This window comes from Haplochromis burtoni, unplaced genomic scaffold, assembly GCF_018398535.1.
Source record: "Haplochromis burtoni strain Fernald_Lab_line unplaced genomic scaffold, NCSU_Asbu1 Contig_272, whole genome shotgun sequence".
Taxonomy (NCBI): domain Eukaryota; kingdom Metazoa; phylum Chordata; class Actinopteri; order Cichliformes; family Cichlidae; genus Haplochromis; species Haplochromis burtoni.
Genome location: NW_024582633.1, coordinates 713139 through 733345, shown reverse-complemented (window position 1 = coordinate 733345; position 20207 = coordinate 713139). Strand labels below are relative to the sequence as shown.

At 39.8% G+C, this 20207-nt stretch overlaps 2 protein-coding genes across 2 annotated transcripts; both read left to right on the top strand.

Annotated features, from left to right (window-relative positions):
- Nucleotides 1-780: 780 nt before the first annotated feature.
- On the top strand, nt 781-3323 carry LOC102305631 (parathyroid hormone like hormone). Its single transcript, XM_005939704.3, has 3 exons — nt 781-1240; nt 1405-1510; nt 2024-3323. Exons 2-3 carry the CDS (start codon nt 1407-1409, stop codon nt 2418-2420), a joined length of 501 nt encoding a protein of 166 aa, XP_005939766.1. The 5' UTR covers nt 781-1240; nt 1405-1406; the 3' UTR covers nt 2421-3323.
- Nucleotides 3324-6780: 3457 nt separating this feature from the next.
- LOC102305934 (galanin receptor 2a) lies at nt 6781-9677 on the top strand. Its single transcript, XM_005939705.2, has 2 exons — nt 6781-7064; nt 7498-9677. The coding sequence occupies exon 2, from the start codon at nt 7520-7522 to the stop codon at nt 8441-8443; it is 924 nt and encodes a 307-aa protein (XP_005939767.1). The 5' UTR covers nt 6781-7064; nt 7498-7519; the 3' UTR covers nt 8444-9677.
- Nucleotides 9678-20207: the final 10530 nt, after the last annotated feature.

Here is a 20207-nt window from a genome sequence, read left to right as displayed (position 1 = left end):
ACATTATATTTAAAAAAGACACTCCTTCTTGCTGCATGCACTTCCACACTTGGGACATGATGCACTGTCTGTCAATGTGAGACTAAAAATACATGCACTTTTAGTCACAGAGGCACCTCTTATGTGAGAGTGCAAAGCTTTAACAAGTGCATTTATTAAATCACTAGGCACTCGAGACTCGGTTCAGCACCTGAATATGCATAGTGAACCTCAGGTTGTATACAGCTGCCTTAATGCAAACCTCAGTAGTCTCATTATGAGCTGAATATGAAAGATACCTCAGAACCCACTGTAACCATTTGGTGGTGAGCTGGTTTGCAGAGGCAGAGTGGAGGTGAACTGAATGGTCTGCAGTGAGAGGCTGTGGGTTGGGTTTCTCTGAGGTTATGGTCATTCTCCCCTGGGAAAGTGGTTAAGCCTGGCTGTTTACTTTGGAGTAACCCTGCCCCTCCCCTTATACCATTCACTCTCTGCTTGGTAACTCGTGATTACCTACACTGGTGCACACCTGTCATTTCTGAGCACCCAATGAAAATATACTAGTAGACTGCATTTTGAAAGTATGGCGAAATTCCATAGAAATTCCTCTAAATATATGTTTATTCATTAGTTTTTTTTCAGTACGCTGTTTGTTGTATGACTGGACTTTGCATCAGTGCCACGTTCATGTCACAGCAGGTGTGAGTGAAGGGTTGGTGGGGAGTGAGAGTGAGGTGAGGGTTGGGAGGTTGGGCAGGGTGTTAGCACTGGACTTAATGGGTAGGGGCTGAGGTAGCGCATGCATCTTCACCCAAAGAGGAGTTTGACTTTCTCTCAGTGCCTGTTCTCACACGGACTCACACAGGCTCACACACAGAGCTCTCAGCTCGGCTCAGCAGCTCTGACTACCGCAGATGATGCTTCAGTGCGACTTCACATGAGATTACTGCAGGACTGAGCAGAGTTGTGGCTCTGCAGCTGATGGGCTTCTCTTCTTTCTATCTTTATCCCACTTTTATTCGGACACTGGGAAGTTATAAATAGCTTAACACACACTGTTGGGAGGCAAATTAATGGAGTCGACTCGGAGGGGATTTCCCTAGGCTACATTTACACCAATGGATCTGCTCACAAGTTCTGAATGGGCCAAATTGTGTTTGGCACATTAATTTTCACACATCTTTTTTGTGAAATCATTTTTGCAAGAACATCAACACTTAAGAGCTTACGGTTTTTTGGGGGGATTTTCACTGGAAACAAAGTAAGTTTAAATGTTTATATTTTTAGAGGACTGTTTAAAGGCTGTGTGTGTCATTTTTCAGATGAAACGAACTCTACTGAAAAAACAGACACAGTTTAGGATTAATTCATTACTCATTAGAGAGACTGATGATATTTATTGTGTTGCTTACGTTTTTGCCTCAGGGATGTGCTCTATAGTCGTGCTTCATCAGTGGAGTCTGGCTGTGTTCTTGCTGTGCTCTCCGGTGACTCTCGATGGGAGACCAGTTGATGCACTTAGTAGCAGAATGTGAGTTACCTTTGTGATACCTTTAAAAAAACGAATAAACAAATTCTATGCAAGATCTCGAAAAGCTAGCAATTTAAGAAAAAAATATTTGAGATTTTCTGCAGTTTGAATATTTTAAAGTAAGGCATGGGATGTTTTCTCTGTTTTAGGTCCATATCAAACTCAGATTAGTGACAGCTCTCACACTTGTTTATGCTGCCACCTACTGTATTGAGGTTTCATAAAGCCTGACCTAAAATTTATAATAGCCAACCACTTCTTCTATTAACTTAACACTGAGATGTCAAATAAAATTTAAACAAAAAAAGTTCTTAAATGACTGACTGAGAATCAGACACTTTATTAATCCCAGAGGAAATGATATATTCCTCTGGGATTAATGTTCAGCAGTAATCTAAGAGATATCAGAGACTGAAACGGATTTCTAATAGTCCGCCATGTGGCTTTTTTACTACCTTTGTTTTCGATACAATTTAATATAACTTTGGCACTTTTTTTTTTTTTTGCTGTAAGGAAGAGGTCAGTAGGCCACGCCCAGCTGATGCATGATAAGGGCCGCACCATACATGAGTACACGCGCCGCATGTGGCTACACGAGCTGCTGGAGGAGGTGCACACGGCTGATGATCGTGCTCCACCTGCACAAAGCAGAACCTCGAGCCAAAGCTTCAGTGGAAACCACCAGAAGCCCTCGGGGGCCACCAAAGATCTCTCTGACAGGTTCAGGCAGGACAGAGTGGGCCCTAACCTCCCTCAGGAGACCAACAAAGCTCAGGCTTATAAGGAGTCACTTAAAGTTGCCACCAAGAGGAAAAAAAAGGTGAGGCTGGGCCGGCGTAGAGAAAACGATAAGAAGAGGAGGCGAGCACGGTCTGTTCTAACAAAGGCGCCACCACGGATGGCTATCTAAAAGCAAAAAATTAAAAAAACAGTACCCTTTATGTACTGCACTAAGACACTGACGCAGGCTGACTGATGCCTGACAGACTAACGATGCCAGACTCAGTCACTTTATATCTTAACCCTGAGTTTGTGCTTGTATATTAATATTTGGCTTTGTTGTTTGTATTTTTGCTGTAAAACAATCTCACACTTCATTTTAGTTTCATGATAACACCTGCTTAGGTCCATATTTATTTGGAAAATCTTTACAACTCTGCAGCCCTGATATACTTCCAAGCAGTGATATGTTTTGTAGTTTCAGATGTATGCAAGAGCACGGGAGGAAGTATTTATTTCCTATACATGATAACTTCTACAAATAATGCGATGCTGGGCACCCTGCTTTTTGTTTGGCTCTGAGTGCTGACCGTTATGGACTTACACACAACAAACTGGTCAATGAATACATCAGTTCATAATTTATTGTACTTTAAAATGTATATTTATTTTGTGAATGTATTTCAGTGCTGCTGACTAAATCCCATAATGCACTTTAGCTATATCCTGTATATGTTCTTTTGTGGTTGAGATTATGATTTAGTAATTTTCTTTTCTATGATGGTCCTGCTTTTCTTTCACACCTTAGATAACTCAGCGTACGCTTCATTAAACCCACTTCAATCACTTAACATTGGATTTTTCTTTTACATTAAGCCAGAATCATCTACTGGATAATGTTCTGCACGTGCACTGAGGGCATACTGTATAATTTTCCAGTTATTCAAACATTAAATATGTAGTCCTTAGAGCTATTTTTTTTATTCTCTGTGTCTTTATTACCAGGATATATGGAAAATCTGGCATTAAGAAAGAGCCAAAATGATTTGCTGAGAAAAATTATTCAAACAATTTGATTAATTGGGACTCCTTCTAAAAATAAAGCATTTAATATTTTTAATATTTAATTTTTGACTGTGAGACCAAAATAAAGCAAAAACAAAAAAAAGAGAAAAAGAAGCGAATAAAGGCACTGATAATTGTGAATTTGTTATTCAAATTATACAAATGTAGAAAATAGGAGAAAATTCAGAAATGGCAAATTACTAAGAGACTAATAATCCTCTAAAACCATGGTTCAAGTCACAGCTCAAGTCTTTAGAGAGGATGAATTAAGAAAAAACATGAAAAAAACATTTTATTTTTAGTTTTTTACCACAGACCTGATCATATGATTATCAGCAAAATATCCCCCTTTAACCAGGCATTGCCAGCTCCTCGTGGGTGTCACACTACAACATTATGATGCAGTGAACTGTGTCGGTCTGTATCACCTAGAAATCCTAAACTCAATGGCCAACTTGTTAGGTAGATATGTTGAGCTACTCAAATGCAACTATCTAATAAACCAGTCACACCTTGTGTATTTAGCCATGGGCACGATGACCTGAATGACCTGCTAAAGCTCAAGTTTAAGAATGGGGAAGCAAGGTGATTTAAGTGACTCCGAACGTGGCATGGTTGTTGGTGCCAAATAGCCAGGTCTGAATATTTCAAAAACTGATGGTCTACTGGAATTTTCCAACACAAACATCTCTTGGGTTTACAAAGAATAGTCTAAAAAAGAGAAAATACTCACTGAGTGGCAGTTCTCTGGGTAAAAAATGCCTTTTTGATGCCAGAGATCAGAGGAGAATGGTTAGATTGGAAATACACTCACACAGCACGACAAATCAACCTTTGATGAAGCCCACACCAAGTGCTGTGCTAAGAGCAAAAACCCAAGGATAGAAATTACACAACTTCACAAAAACTAGACAATAAAATAGTTGAAAAATGTTGCCTGGTCTGATGAGTCTAGGTTTCTGCTGCAGCATTTGGATGGTAGGGCTAGAATCTGGCATTAACAACATGAGAACATGGCTCCATCAATGGTTTCAAAGGTTCCAGCTGCTGGTGGTATAATGGTGTTAGGGATATCGTCTTGTCACACTTGATCCCCTTAGAAATGAAGTGAGCATCACTTGTATCCCACAGCCTGAGTAATGTTACCCAGTAATCGCTTTTTCACAGTGTACCCGTCTTCTAATGGTTGTTCCCAGCAGGATAACTTGCTCAGATCATCTTAAACTGGTTTCTTGAATGTGATCATTAGTTCACTGCACTCACCAGCCTCCACAGTCACCAGATCTCTACCTGCTGGACCACCTTTGGCATGTGATGAAACAGGAGATTCACATCACCAATCTGCAGCAATTGTGTGATGTTGTCATGTCAACGTGGACCAAAATTCCTGAGGAGCATCTTTAACATAAAAGTTAAGACAGTTCTGAGAGCAAAAGGGGATCCAACCCATTATAAGTAAACTTGGCGTTCAGTACTCTTTTATATCCTACAGATGTATGTATGCAATATATACATTTTCTGACAACACAAGGGATTATTTGCATCATCAATAACTAATCTGAGCTAGAAAATGCTATTTTTAAGAGCCTATTGTGACCGTGTGTTGCCTTTGAGATCACTACCAAGTTGCCTTTTTTTATTTTAACCAGCACTTCAGAATAGAAACATATTCCATGAATTCTGTGAATCATATAAGATTACAACATTGTCTGAAAAAACGTTTTATTTATCCAATAACTGATTAATTATTATATTATATTGTTATTATAGTGCTCATAGTAAGTTTTCCCTCAAAGTCTTTGAAAAATAGTTACAAATGCTGTATTATTATCAAGATAAAATAGTACGAATAATAGTAAGTGTAACATTTGGGTCAAAACAGACGTTTAAAATGTTTGCTGAATGTAGCAGCGTGAAAAAACAGTGTTGTTGACTTTCGGCATGAACAGAACACAATGAAGCTGTTAATGTTCCACTTGAGAACACGTGGCACTTTAACAGCCACTGAACGTAAGATACAGACACCGATAATGGAGGGGTTAGCAGATGCATCGACGTCAGCTATCCTGAACTAAGAGCAGCAGTGTACACCATTAGCTAAAATGAGTCATAAAAGCTGTGGAAAGCCTGATAAAGCCACCGTTAGGAGCCTGCAGCTCACACTGAAGAAATCAAACAGTGCAGAGAAAAATTAATATCTATAGACGTGAAAGAACAGAGAACATAATCAATGAGCTAGGTGGGGGTTTTTTTGACATCGCTCACTGGCCATATTATGGGATTAGAAAAACAACAAAACAAGAGAAAACAAAAACAAAACATCAAAAAAACATAATACGAGCAAAAGATGGTTTATAATACACCAAAGACTAGTGGTAAAGAGAGAGGTAAGCACATTTATATTCATGCATTTATCTTTATATGCTCTCAGGTTACATTTGATGTAGAGTTGTCAGTATTTTGCTCCCTCTCTTCGGTCCACACATATAACCAAATGCACACTGCAGGTAAGTACTGGTGAAAAGCTTGTGAAGCTAATGCTAGTTTGTTGCTATCAAAGACAGGTCGCTGCTGCGCCTACTTACGAAACATAGATAACATAAATCCATCTTTCCCTCTGTTCCTTAGTTGTGGTGGAGTGTTTTATGGGGTAGTGAAGGTGAACTTTGACCTTTTGGTTTTAAAACATTATTATTTTATCATTTTATCCTATTAGAAATTTGTGTAAATTTTTTGTAAGAATTAGAATAAGAACTTGTTTTATGAAGTAAAAATAAAATCTAATCAGTTCATCCTTGAGTCCAAGTGAACATTTGTGATGAATAATAAGAAAATCTCAAGAAAAACATCTCAGGGCTAAGATATCACATTCAAACTTAAAACAGTGAAATTGGCACAATGTCAGCTTGAACTGCCAAATCTTGGAAAAGCTTTCATTCTGTTGCTTGTGTTCAAGAACAGACGTTTCTAGTTCTAAATAGACTTCTGACAGGAAGTGTTTGGCTCACAGGGCATACGCACTCAGACATTAAACATTTCATATAAATACAGTGAATTGGTTGTGAACTCCTGCAGTAGGCCTACCATCAAGGGTAGGCCTACTGCAGTAGCCCCGTTTTCTTTCTTTTTCATGTTTTAAATGCAAAAGAAATCTTTCCCTCAAGTAAAACTTATCACTATCGTACTGCAAATATCACATTAGTGAAATGATCAACACTTTTGTTTGATTAGAGGTTAAAGAAAAACTGCTACTGTTTACTTTTGCAATGCTCATTGCTGCTGTTGCCACACATCTTATAGGGCATTCACATTTATCAGTGTGTTTATCATCTGCTCAGGTTTACATAGGTGCCTAGTTAGCTTTGATGATTAATTGCCAGACCAGACCTTTTACAAAGCACCTTTTATGTCCCTAAATAGGCCAGTGTTGTCTATTCATGTACTGCTAGACTACAGAGCTTCAAACATCATATAACAAAACTAAGAAACATGAATGCTAACAAAACACGTATGCACTGTATATCACTGATCTCTCCCAGAGTGACCAGAGTCCATTTCTCTTTAAACCTAGTCAACCAGAATCAATCTGGCCCAAGTAATGTTTGCCTTTCTTGCCTTCACATTCAGCGATCACACTTTGTAATGAGTCCTTAGAGGCTCTCACATCTCACAGTTTGTTTTAACGGGATACAAACCAGCAAATGTTTCATTTTACATAATGAGGTTAGTTCACTTGTGGACATGAGCTAATAATGGAGGTACAACAATGGTAAGTAAAAAATGATTAACCTGATGTCTCTTTCCAGTGCTATCACGTCTGAGTTAAACCATATTAATTTGTTTAACACTATATTTAGTGTAAATGTAGATATTTAGTAGCTTTCAGCGTTGTCTTAAAGTGATATTGAAATAAATTTGGCTTGTCAGTAAACAAAAGTGTTGATCATTACATTTACTCTGCCTTGCATCATATATGTGTTTTGGTATATATGTGTCATTTACTGTGACACGTAGGTCTACACAAGCCTTACAGGTGCCATGTGATGAAGCTGTCACTTGTGTGTTAACATTAAGCAGAGTAAATGTGATATAAACAGGACTTCAGCTTGTTGAGTCATTAATCGGGATTTTATTTCCCTAATTAATTTATTGTTCTTTTTTAACCCAAATCTCAAAATCCAAATGTCATTCTTTTCTGACAGATGATGTCACTCCGATGACAACATGGCTTTTCCCAACACCTATGGGTTAATCTTTGCCTGTACCTGTGGTGTGATCCTGGGCATTGGGCTGTGTGCCAACCTGCTGGTCTTCTCTTTGTTTGCCAAGTACAACACACTGCGTAAGAACCGGCTCGATATCCTTCTGTTCAGCATGACTCTGGCTGACTTCCTAACTCTCCTGCTCATCCCTTTCACACTGCACTCTGCTGTAAGTCACTCCTGGCCTCTTGGTGACATCTCCTGCAAGGTTTACCAGTTCCTGCTAGCCTTCAGTCTGGCAGCTAGCACCTATTCGCTATGCGCTGTGTCCATGACCCGAGCCATGATCATCACCAACCCGTACCAGCCTCCCACCATGGATCTGGTCATTCTTATGTTTGTCTTGGTCTGGGCCCTCAGCTTCTTTATTAGCCTGCCTCTGCGAATGTTTGCTACCAAAAAGAGCATGGGCCCAAACCTGACAAACTTCACCTTCTGCCTTCCAACCATTCATGAGCACCACTACCAAGTGGTCCTAAGCCAGTTTGTACTTTACTACTTTATTCCGATGCTAGTCATTGCATTCAACTATGTCCGTCTGGCTCTGTTTCTCCACAAGAGTCCTGTAATGTCAGTGTCCAGTGCCAAAAACACCCGCAGAGCCTCTGTCATGGTTTTCTTGGCTGCAGCTACCTTCTCAGTGTGCTGGCTGCCTAGTTATGTGCTGGAGCTGTGTGTGTACCTGGGGCTGTATCGCCACAGAGCGGCTTGGGATATATTCCACTTTATCTGTACTGTGCTCCAATACCTGCATCCCTGTGTCAACCCAGTGCTCTATGTGCTGCTGTCTAAGCGCTACCGCCACAGGAGGGCAGCCTGGCTCTTCAGCTGTAACAGGAACAGGGTGCAGCCGCAGGTCACCAGTGTTACCACAGACAGCCTTTAGAGTCAGCTGATTTGTTTGTGAGCTGAAGACACCTTTTTATTACAGTTACTGTTTGTACAAATCAAAATTTCTGCTGTGTCTGCCATTTTTTTTAGTTGTTGCTGTTGTTGACATTTGTGATTATTTCAGTTTCCCATTCCAAGTGTGCGCTTTAAATATAGAAGTAAGTAGACATCAAAAGTCTATTTTCAGGCGTGACACATCTGCTATGTGCCTTAAAAAGCAGGAGGAATCAGTTTCTGTATCGCTATCTTAATGACGATTTGTCTTTGAAACAATATCCTACCTTATTTTTACAAATGACTGTGATTTCCCACCACCATCGGGGGGTCAATTTTCTTTGCCCATCATGTTGAAATGTGTTTGAGGATTAATACAGATCTGATTACAATGTATCTGTTTTAATAGAAACACATTCAGAAGAATCATGAGATCACAATCACTAGAGAAACCGTCTGTATTTGTGGTGTAAATGTAAAAATATGTAGAGGTTTTTCAGACTTAATACATTATGAAGCTTGAATGTTTTTGTATCCCTGTTTGGATTTTTTCCTTCACTTTTTTTTAAGAGAAACTTTGTACACAATCTTTCACTGTTACCTTCACTACTTACACATTAAAATTTCAGAATAAAACTAATATGATGGTCACCTCAATTATTCTGTAGTTTTATGTTTTTAACAGTAAATAAACGGATGGATAAAAGGTCAGGACACTGATTGCACACAGTTTGCTTTTTCTTTTGTTTTGCCGCAGTGTTTCTCTTAAATATTTGCTTCTGTTTCTAGGAATATAATAACAAGCCTCATAAAACACGCTGCAGTGTTCAGGTTGCTGTTGTGACAGTACTCCATATCATTCAGAGAGGATCTCATCCTGTGGTTCAAAGCACTCCAGTCTCATCCATCTGGAAAAAAAGTGGAATTTGTAGTCCTTGTTCGGCTCTGATGACCAGCTTTGAGGTGGAGGGCCACTCTAATCAGAACCTGTAGCAGGTGTAGAACTAGCTCGTGTGTGATTAAGGTTACCACCAGGGGCTGCAGTCAAAGATGGTGGGCACTGAGTTCATTGACAGGGTGGGAGACTCACTAGAAACCAGCTGATATTGATACTCATTTTTTTTTTGTCATAAAGTACACAGAAAATAGAATATTGCTTGGAGAGAAACTTGAAATTTAATTATTTAATGATTTATTTGAGAAAGCTGGTCTGCTTCCTGTTACTCTTTACACATGTGTGCACATACCTCCACCCCCCACCCACCCTGCCACAAATCTGGTTTCCATTCACAGAGCAGCTATTCTTCCAAACAGCCATAAATCATTCAGTAAATTTTGCTACTTTGGCATCTAATGGCTATTAAATATGGACTATATGATCCAGTAGTATTACACTACATTACATGTAATGAAGAACCCAGAGGTCAGCCGCAGCTTTCACCTTCACACAATTCAATTGAGCCATCAAAAGTGACATCTCGAAAGCCTCGGGTCCAAACTCTCACACTGGAGAGTTCACGTAAGCGTGATTTTGTATTTGATATTTCTCTTAATGCTGTTTTGTGATTGTCTGAGGGCAGTGACTGCATGATATGAGGTGATGCGATCAGCTGTTTACTGGGGGTTTAACCACATCCTAACTGCACAATCAAACCTTACCAATAATGTTCATTTAAAAATGAGCTCAACCCTTCAAGAGATGCTGATTAACTACATGGCAACACCGCCAACAGCGGTTGATATTTCTCTTTCACAAAAAGATCACAGGTCCCAGATAAAAGCCCACATCTATGTTCACACTCTTTGATGAGACAGGCCTAAAGTTTGTGGAGGGTGTAAGATGATGACTGTGTATCAGGTGTTGTGGTTAAACAGAAAGCAGAGTGAGAGAAGTTATAATGAGGCTGGCTGAGTTCTGGCAGCAAGTAATAGGAGACAACCAGCCCCTCCCTCTGTCAGCTCGCCCCCTGACTTTTGGCCTTCTCTTTACCGTACAGCAAGGGCAGCTGGCCTGACTTGTACTGACCAGTAAGGCTAGTAGTCAGTCCCTATGCTGTATGTGGTGAGACAATAAAGAATGCACGCAGAGTGTTTCAGTGTAGCAAAAACAAATGTACTGTTTTCAGAGGAAGATTAGTGATAAAGAACTTGTTCTGATGGCATTTGTCAAAATAACTTTATTGTGGCAAAGCTAGAGGATGCTAATGCAATTTAGCAGGGAAAAAACTATAGGTAACAATGTCTGGTTATTAAATAGCTTGCCAGGCTATAAGTTGTGCAGTCGTAGCCGATTGGTTGGTCCTTTGTGGAACAATAGCCAATACGATCAGAGCTATTTGTGTGTTTTAAGTATGAGGATAGATCAAAAACTATTAAGAAAACATGGATGTAGCTCAGAGGTATGAAAAACTAAGTAAATACGAGCAGGGGACGACTCCTCCGGTCACAGAGGTCCTGTTGTATGGAAGTTTTATTTTATTTTTAAATCAGTTTAATTCACTGTAGTTGTTGTTATTGCTGCTGTGGTAATTAGGTTTTTACTGTGTTGTTTAGTTTTTGCAGTTTTGATGTGATATCTTCCCGTGTTACCCCTTGTGAAGACTACTAAGAACTTCAAACAACTGTGTGGAATGATTTTATGAAACGTTGGTGAATGTATATGTTTGAAATAAAAAAGAACTGAACTGAACTGAACTTCTACCCTCTCTGTGTGTTTAATGATAATCCTATTTCTAGTGATGTTTTTTGTTTATTTCCCATTTTTCTTTAAAGCTTTCTTTGCATTCTTGTCTTGTTTTACTTCCTGTTTTGTGATTATCTCACCTCTGTGTCACTTTTACCTTCATCTCATTCCTCTCCTGTTTGTCAGTCCCCAGACAGTCGTCAGTTTAAATATAGTCCTGTCTCCTCTCTGGCAGAGGATCTGTGTATGTTCCTGGATGTGTCCCCTTCCTTGTAAGATTTACTCAGTGTGTACTCCTGGTGTCTTTGGCTGCCTGTGTTTTCATACTTCTCTTTTCGTTACCTTTGAACTTTTCATCAGCAGCTAAAGCTTGCTTTCACTTATTTTGCCTCTGTATTTGGGTTGTCAGTGCCATACCCTGATAGGTGGCTGCACCCAGGTCACATGAGCGGTTGTTGTCCTGGGAGTTTGCTCACTTGTGCTGGTGATATCATTTGTTTGCATGTTTTGTTAGTGTGGTGTTTTACTTTGTATTAGCAGTTCAGTTTGCTTACTGACAGAATAAGTGCCCTAGTAGTGTGTAGTTGGCTTCCAGCAAGTGTTGTATGAGTTTCCTCTTCATCGTTCTTTCATCCCTTATAATGCAGTTTTACTCATGCTGAGTTGTGGCCTCAGTTGAAGCCCACACGTTTCATCATACACACACACACACACACACACATATACATATATATATACATATATACACACTTACTTATAATATGTATACTGTGAGGGACTGAGATGGTTAGACACGAGGACACGGTGGGTATTTTGAAAAAGTGCATTTTATTTACCCCCAAAATGCAAAAATATACTGTCACGGCGAGTGAGATGAGCCGTGTGGAAAATAAAGGAGGATCCAAACGCAGGCACTTGTACAGGTGTGAGGGTGGTTTATTAAACACAAAAAGGAAATGGACAAACGGCGAACGGAGCAAAGACTAAACTAAACTGGGAACAAAGTGACTACAGAACACGAACCTGGACATGAATGAGAGTGGGTGGAAAAAGATGACGGTTGACAGCAGGGAAACACACAGATGAAGCAGGGTGGATACACAGACGGACCAGCAACTACAAACACAGAAGACGCGACTTAAATACACACAGAGAAACACAGGGAGATTACACACAGGTGGGGAACACAGCTGGGAGTAATCAACAAGACGACACAGAGGTAAAACTGAACACACACACACACTCACATGAGATGCAGACCTTCACAATAAAACAGGAAACAAGAACACTACACAAAGACGCAGACTTGACACTGAGAGACCGACAGAAAAAAACACATGGAACTAAACCCACACAAAACATGAGAACACAAATCTTAAACACAAATAAACAGAAACATGAAACTCTAATAATAAACATCATAATCATTAACACAACAAGAGAACAATTCCTGATGCAAAATTAAACCAAAACATAATAAACTCAAAATACTGGGTAGAAACTGACCCAGAACCGTGACATATACAAAATGAACTAACACTGAGCAGTTAAAACAGGGCAAATGAACTGAACTCAAGTCAAAATACCAGCTTTATTAACTGCTCAACAAAATAAAATCATCTAACAGCAAAGAATCAAAACTAACAGTTAGTTTAAGGCTTACCTCAAATTAATACTCCACTTAATGTTGAATAAATGAAAAGTAAAATGCATAACAAGAGTTGTGCGTCATAGTTTTGTACAGTGTGCTTGAAACTAAAAATACTCCTATTGAATAAAAATGCTGGTGCACTGGGTTACCAGCTCCAGTGTTTTGTGCTGCATCATACCTACATTAGAACTGGTGACCTATAACACCTGTGGTCGATGAAGGAATCAACAGCAATGTCGAAAATGATGTTAAAATAAGTACTAACAATGCGCTAAAAAAAGTCTTAAATCCAACACAAATGGCCTCATTCAGAATGGGTAAAGAGTGTTTACCCATTACAGCTGACATGAAAGCTCCATGTTGTTTTCATGCACATGAGAAAGTTGAAAAGAAAGCAGGGACTGGAGCTGGAGCTATTCTACTACAGGCACCTAAAGGTGACCACTGTCTCAGTCACGGTGATGGCAAGGTGTTCAGAGGATAGAGCAGGCAGCTTAGCTGGCCCATCCTTTTTCTTGATCCATGTAAGACTTTCCTTAACACAGGTGAAAAATGCCAAAAGATCCTCTGCCACAGTGTAGAGGTGACAAGATTAGTATTAAGAACATATCATAGCAAAGTCTTTACAGGACAGCGCAAAAATCAAAGGGATTAAACGCATCTGTTTTATCTATTGCTGCCATCGATGCAGATTTCACTGCACTTTTTAATGATCAAAACAACAATTTATACAGTTATACTGACCAATCTTAATAAGTCCTCTTATAAACATTTCTTGTAATAAATTATCCTGTTAATACAATATCATGTTACACATAATAAGTTAATGTTTGGCCAACACACACAGCAACACAGCTACATTTTATGAATTCCTCAGAGACCCCATTCTTGATGCAATCCATGAGTTAAGCAATGCAAATAGCTGACAGAAAATAGTTGTGGCTACACACTGTAAGATCAGAGGGCTCCAGCCATGAGCTAATCATTCCATATGCCATATAGGCAAGTGTTGAAGGAGAGTTGTCAGTTTATTTATAGGAGTCTCTAAGGTTCACTGCAGAGGGCTGCTCAGTGAGCGGGATTCAATTACAGCACTGCTGAAAGATGAAAATACAGCATCTATACAGACACAAACACGAGTGTAAATTCTTAATATGACAGGGTTTACAGAGGTTATTGTGCTGTGTTTACAATAGCCGAACTATGCAGTGGTGGCTCTTCAAAAGAGAGGCTTTTAAATATACCATGCTGTGCGTTTATTTTCTTAGCATGCTGACTGACTCTTAGTTGGAATACAAAGTGCAACAAACTGCAAAGCACCCCAGGACAGCTCAGCATGTGATGTCATCACAAAACCAGTTCTCCATCGGTTATGTGAGTAACCCAAAGATCCACTGGGCTCAGAAGCTGCTTTGCAGAAATACAATAGGACCATCAAGCACCCTGCATCATCTTAAAACAAATAACAGAAAGCTAAGTGAAAGCAGAGAGGGAGATCAGCCCCTCTGCTTTAAGGTGACCCTGTTTATGAACACATTGAGGTAATTCTGCATTTGTTTTAGAGAAAACGCAAGATTTCCATGGTGTGGGCTGGTGGAGACTATCTGCCACATGGCAACAACTTGTATGCAGATGATTCCAGGCTGACCTAATATCAGAGTCCAGCAGCCCTTTGACAGTGCAGCACACACTGTAACACGGCAGGTAATGTGAAGATTGAAAATGTGAAGATTTTGGGGTCAACCCTCGGCAAAACTCTGAACATGGTCTTGCTTTGGTCTTGACAGGACACCAAAACAACTTGTGACCAGAGCAGCATGACAAAAAGGGGTATTAAAACCTAATGATGCTTATTTTCTTGATTCAGTTACACCCAAAACATTTAAACCACTGACAAGTGATGCAAATAATATTGATCTTTTCATAGCAAGGTGGTGTTCTGTTAAGAGACCTTGGCATGCATATTTCAATTTGACAGATACCATCTATCCAAGCATCTCTGCAAATCAAGCCCTTCTCCTGATGGCTGCGGTGCTCCCTGATAACAAGGACCCAGCAGAACAGCCACATCGAGGAGACAGCTCAAGAATAGCTAGAGTTCACATCCTAAGCTGATTGAGCTTCTGCGGGATTCAGAGGCCTGGTGCCCTCAGCCCACAAAATCCAAAGTGTGGTGTATTCGACAGAAGAACGGAGATGGAGCTTGGTTTATAGTGGAACGTGTATTCAGCAGTAGCTAGCCATCCATTACATACCACAATACTCTCTCTCTTCCTCTCATTATTCTATCTCTATCAGTCACAGAGCCCCCAACTGGTAACTGTGTATATGTTCATATTCAGTCCCCCTGTTAAGCAACCCTTCACCATCTTAGCAGTGTATGTAAACATAACACAAAGGATCTACTTCCAAGTGCCAGACACCAAAGTACACATCAAAAGGTCCCCTGATGAGTCCGAGCTGTTTTCTAAGCATGAAGGTGACTTAGGCAAAAGTAGGCAATAGTAGTAAAAGCTGTATATTGTTCTATTAGTTAGTTCACTAAATTATAGTAATTTTGTAAACAGTCTCACAAGAGAGTTCAGTCTCACCTTGTGAAGCACCTGCAGAATGTAGGTGTCTGTATGACTTACACTTCCTGTATAAGAGGTCTTCTCTTTGTCATTAACCATTTGCCTGATGAGGGTTTAGAAGTTAAATGTTACTATATATACTAGAGATGGCACGATACCACTTTTTTATGTCCGATACCGATATCATAAATTTGGATATCTGCCGATACCGATATGAATCCGATATAGTGTTTTTTAATCAACAAAACTGTTTTTTAAATATCTTGCTGCATTTTGTATAAGTTCATACTCAAGTTTAAAACAACAACTACACTAAAGCTATTCTGTTATACCTGTATGCAAAAAAAAATATTTCATAGTTCAGCAATACTGATCAATCTAATAAACTTAAACCTACACCATCCTCCCTATTCTGGTATTTTAAAGAGTACTTAGCATAAATATTAAGCAACCTAACTAATAGGGTTCCAACTCCCAGCAACAACAAAAATAAATAAATAAAAAATAGGGAACCACCCCTCACGCTCCACCTCATGATGCTTAATCGACGTAATCAACCTTAATTTGATGCAGTGTGAAAAAAAATGCACAGAAATCAATTATTTTTCAAGAAATATTAAATAGATTCAACATCTTTCTTCAACAAAATTGCAGACTGCACAGATGGTACCTTCCCAAAGGAAAAAGTACTATAGCTTACTAGGGTATATATATTAGACTTAACAGTTACTATATACAGTAATGGACTTCTATACATTTTACATCAGATTAAAACTTTGGGTTAAGATTCAGATAAATATTAAATAATTAAAAGCTCGACATTTTAAATGAGAATAAGAAAGAAAAGTATGTCTTTGTGCCCCCTTTTCCCTGTTAATGCCCTATCGGCCCCCCTGGCTAAACTTTGCTAGATCCGCCCCTGCACAGTTACCAGCGTCAGCTACGTAGAAAAAGATCCTCGAGTAGGAAGTAATATTAAATACATTCTAACAACAGCTGATCAAGCTTAAACGTGCTGCTGTTGTTTATCCACTGGTTTCCTCTTTCTGGTGCAAAGTGGGCCAAAAGCAAACAAGAGACACGGACTCGCGACAGAAAAGCCGATCAGCTGATCGTTAAGCAGTTTCATGATTGAAGTAGCAGCCGGAGAGCGAGAGGCAGTCGCTCGTTAAGCTTAACGCAGGAATGCTTTACAAACATTCAGAGATGGACTTACACACTTGCTTTACTTCTCTCGGGGATAACTTTGTCGGAGATGAAATGCCGGGTTGCTAGCGAAGCTCCAAATGCTATCCAGACCACCGACAGGTCCGCATGCCACAGCCGCTCTATCACGTGATGCATACTGCTCCGACGTGCTAACGTTCTGAGGTGAGTTACGGCGTGTTGCAAGTTTTGTGAGGTGCTTTCGTGATATTTAATGGATCGGATTACATTTTTTATTTTTCTCCGATATCCGATCCAGTAATTTAGGTCAGTATCGGACCGATACCGATACGTAATATCGGATCGGTCCATCTCTAATATATACACATAGACACTCTGGGGGAGTCTGTTTGCATTGCTGGCAGTCTGTCCATCTTAAGCATATATGAAGTATTATTTTATGTATTTTAAGTCTACAGTAGTGTAGTATAAAATGAAAGCTGTTGCCCAGCCTAGCCCCCAAATTGATTTTAAAGCAGGGAAAACAGCAGATCTTTACAAATGCAAATCAGTTTGCTTCAGATACTGCAGATAAATCAGGTCCTGTGTGATGCATTGAAACACTCTGGCTGTGCTCAACATGATGAGAACGTGCACACAAACATATACAAACAGCAGCTAACAGGAGCTCCCAGTGCCAAGAAAGAGGAGTCTGAGGGGAGGATGATATAAACATAAAGTTACCAATAAAGAAAATTGTAATTTGAGACCTTTGAAGTCACCTTTGATTAATACCCCACGTGTGGTTCTCCTGTGAACTGATCCGCCTGGAGTTGCCTACCCCACCCCACCCACCCCCCACCTCAGCCTGGATTTTGGACGACACTGCCTGCTAAAAAAGGGAAAGGCTTGATCAAGAAGTGAAATGATAATCCGAGGTAGGTGTGGGATGGGACATGCAGAGGTAATTCCAAAGAACCCTGCCCTCTGGATTTGAGGCATCCAGTTTCAAGTCTTGCTGCATGCTTCATTACCTATCAGCAAAAACAGGAACATCAACTTCAGATGACTGCAGTCTAAAAGTGGTGGCTATCAAAATGCAGGAACTGGCAAACACCTTGAGTGGGGTATCCTCTTTCTAAAGTGGAAGCCCTGGGTACAGACACCTCGGAGTGAGGGGACTACGTACTTTCCTCACTTGCAGAGTGGGTAATGGGAATGGTATAAACACAGCTTAGGTGCTATTAGGCAAAAACTTTCACACTATTAATTAGATGCAGCTGCGCATGGTCCTCACATCTTTGCCATATACATTGGCTGATGAGTGAAGACCAAAATGTATGCTGTAAGCTGCACGTAGTTTACCCTACTGTATCAGTTTTTGACTAAGAATAGCCATTATCACTTGATCAGAATTCCAGTAGGAGTCTTGGGCAAAATTCAAGATGAATTTGCCTTGGAGGCGACATCGAGAAGGCCTCTTGCGTATTTAAAGTAGTATAAACCCTAAATAGGGGTTGTATCTGAGTTGTTCTTTCAAGTATGCACTGATACTAATATGCAAGTTGTGATATGTGCAAATTAAAACAGAGTTAAACTTGTTTAAAACAGAATGTTTTCAGTGCACAATGATGCTTGATTAAAATGTAGGCAGTCCTATTATTAAAGTGTGTAATAAAAACGGTTATATAGGATTAAACCCACACATATATAAAACACACACATGCTGTTGTACACATGTTAGTGATGTCAAACTCATTTTACATTGTGGGTCACTTTGATTTTAAGTGGGCCAGTCCAGTGAAAATCTCCTGTCTTCAGTGCAAAGATGTTTAACTCCCTCAGATATCTTCGTATAAGGCAAAGAAGTGCAATTTCAATGATACGTCTCTGCCACTGCAAATGAAAGAAATCGTTCAGCATGACTCTTTAGACTTAAATTGTAAGAAATAAATGTCTAAAATTAGAGAGGAAGTTCTGGCAGCGTGTTGGCAAGACTGTCGTGTATAAAACACAAACTTCAACTGTTTATCTCTTAGTTAATTACTTTGGTGTAGTATGAAAGACCACGGTGGGAGGTTTTTAATCGTTCGGAAAAGCCATACAATTTATTATAGAATGTGAATATAGTTCACATTTTATTAATTCAGTGGGCCAGGTTGGTGCCTTTGCCGGGCTGATTCTGAGCCCCAAGCCTTATGTTTGACCCCCCTGCTATAAGTTCAAACTGCAATATAGGAGGATGTGTAAGACTTTTTAAAATTTTGAATAATTTAAAATGTTTAGTTGAACTAAAATTAGTTGATTTAAACAACATTTTGATCAACAAAGTCATAAACCTTTTTGTGTTTTTGTAAATGGTAAATGGTAAATGACCTGTATTTGTATAGCGCTTTACTTAGTCCCTATGGACCCCAAAGCGCTCTACACTACATTCAGTCATCCACCCATTCACACACACACAACCTAAAAGGGCTCTTGACAGCCCCCTCATTCTCTATCTGTACTTGGGATTGTTGTATAAGTCTTCAGAGTTACCATAAAGCTTCCCAGATATAACATTCATACACTGTGCGAATGTACCCGTTGTTTATATACAAGAAATAACTGTAATTCACAATGAACCAGAGCCTTAATATCTATTTAATAAACCTCACTGACCTGCTGCTGTAGCAGTTGTTATACAGTGCATTTATATTACTTTTGTAATTTTCTTACTTTCGTAATCTTAAAATCGCACCTACTCCTCCCTCCCCGCTGAAGATGAATATGTCCCCATATATCCACAACACGCCTGTGCCAGTCACCCACTGTCACTGGTACATGTGATGTCATAAATCCAGCTCTCACTGACATGCCTTAAAGTTGCATATCTCACAGAAACTTTCCACTTTGCATGGAGGAAAAAGAAAGCCACCTTCTACTGTCACACTAATAACTCACACATTTCTATGTGGTGAAGGTCAAACGCCTAGGACGGATGACTAAAGAAGTTTGAGTAAAGATGGATTATGCTGTCAAAAATTCATCTGATGTTCATCAGACCTGTAAAAATGATTGACTTTATGTAAATTTGGCTCAAATTGAACCTAAATGGGCTCTTGACAGCCCCCTCATTCTCTATCTGTACTTGGGATTGTTGTATAAGTCTTCAGAGTTACCATAAAGCTTCCCAGATATAACTCCACCGCTATAGACTCATTCCAGCCTGAGAAGCTGTCATCACCAGCGTTAAAGGGCATACGTCAGACTGGCTCAAATGCCACCTATTTCATTTTGAGCAGAGTCACTGGCACCGCAACGATACGATCCGAAGGACCTGCTGACTCGCGTTGCTGACCTTAGAAAAACTCCTCTTTCAACTTATTTATTAACACACCCTCACACACGCAAACATGATACGCACATGCGTTCATTCACCAGCCGCACCAGCGCCAGATGCACGCTTACAGAAATACACACGTACACTTGGCAAATTCTTGGCCTGGGCTTGGGGAGGAGCTGAAAGCCAAGGGGGGTCACTCACGCAAGTTGCTACTGTGATTACCTCACGTCTGTAATGGGTTAGCCGGGAAACTCAACCTGCGTATATTTAGACAAAGGCAAGCTTCAACGGATCAGGTGCAATTAATCACGAGGCTAATATATATATCGACGCCTTTTCAAGAAATATAGTTAGTGCTCATCTTAATATGTGAGCAGTGCTGAAATG

Bases quoted from the DNA above. Each gene is read 5' to 3' on its own strand.
- LOC102305631 (XM_005939704.3), top strand. From the start codon at position 1,407: ATGTGCTCTATAGTCGTGCTTCATCAGTGGAGTCTGGCTGTGTTCTTG. The intron at 1,511-2,023 runs GTGAGTTACCTT...TTTTGCTGTAAG, and splicing joins GATGCACTTAGTAGCAGAAT to GAAGAGGTCAGTAGGCCACG.
- LOC102305934 (XM_005939705.2), top strand. From the start codon at position 7,520: ATGGCTTTTCCCAACACCTATGGGTTAATCTTTGCCTGTACCTGTGGT.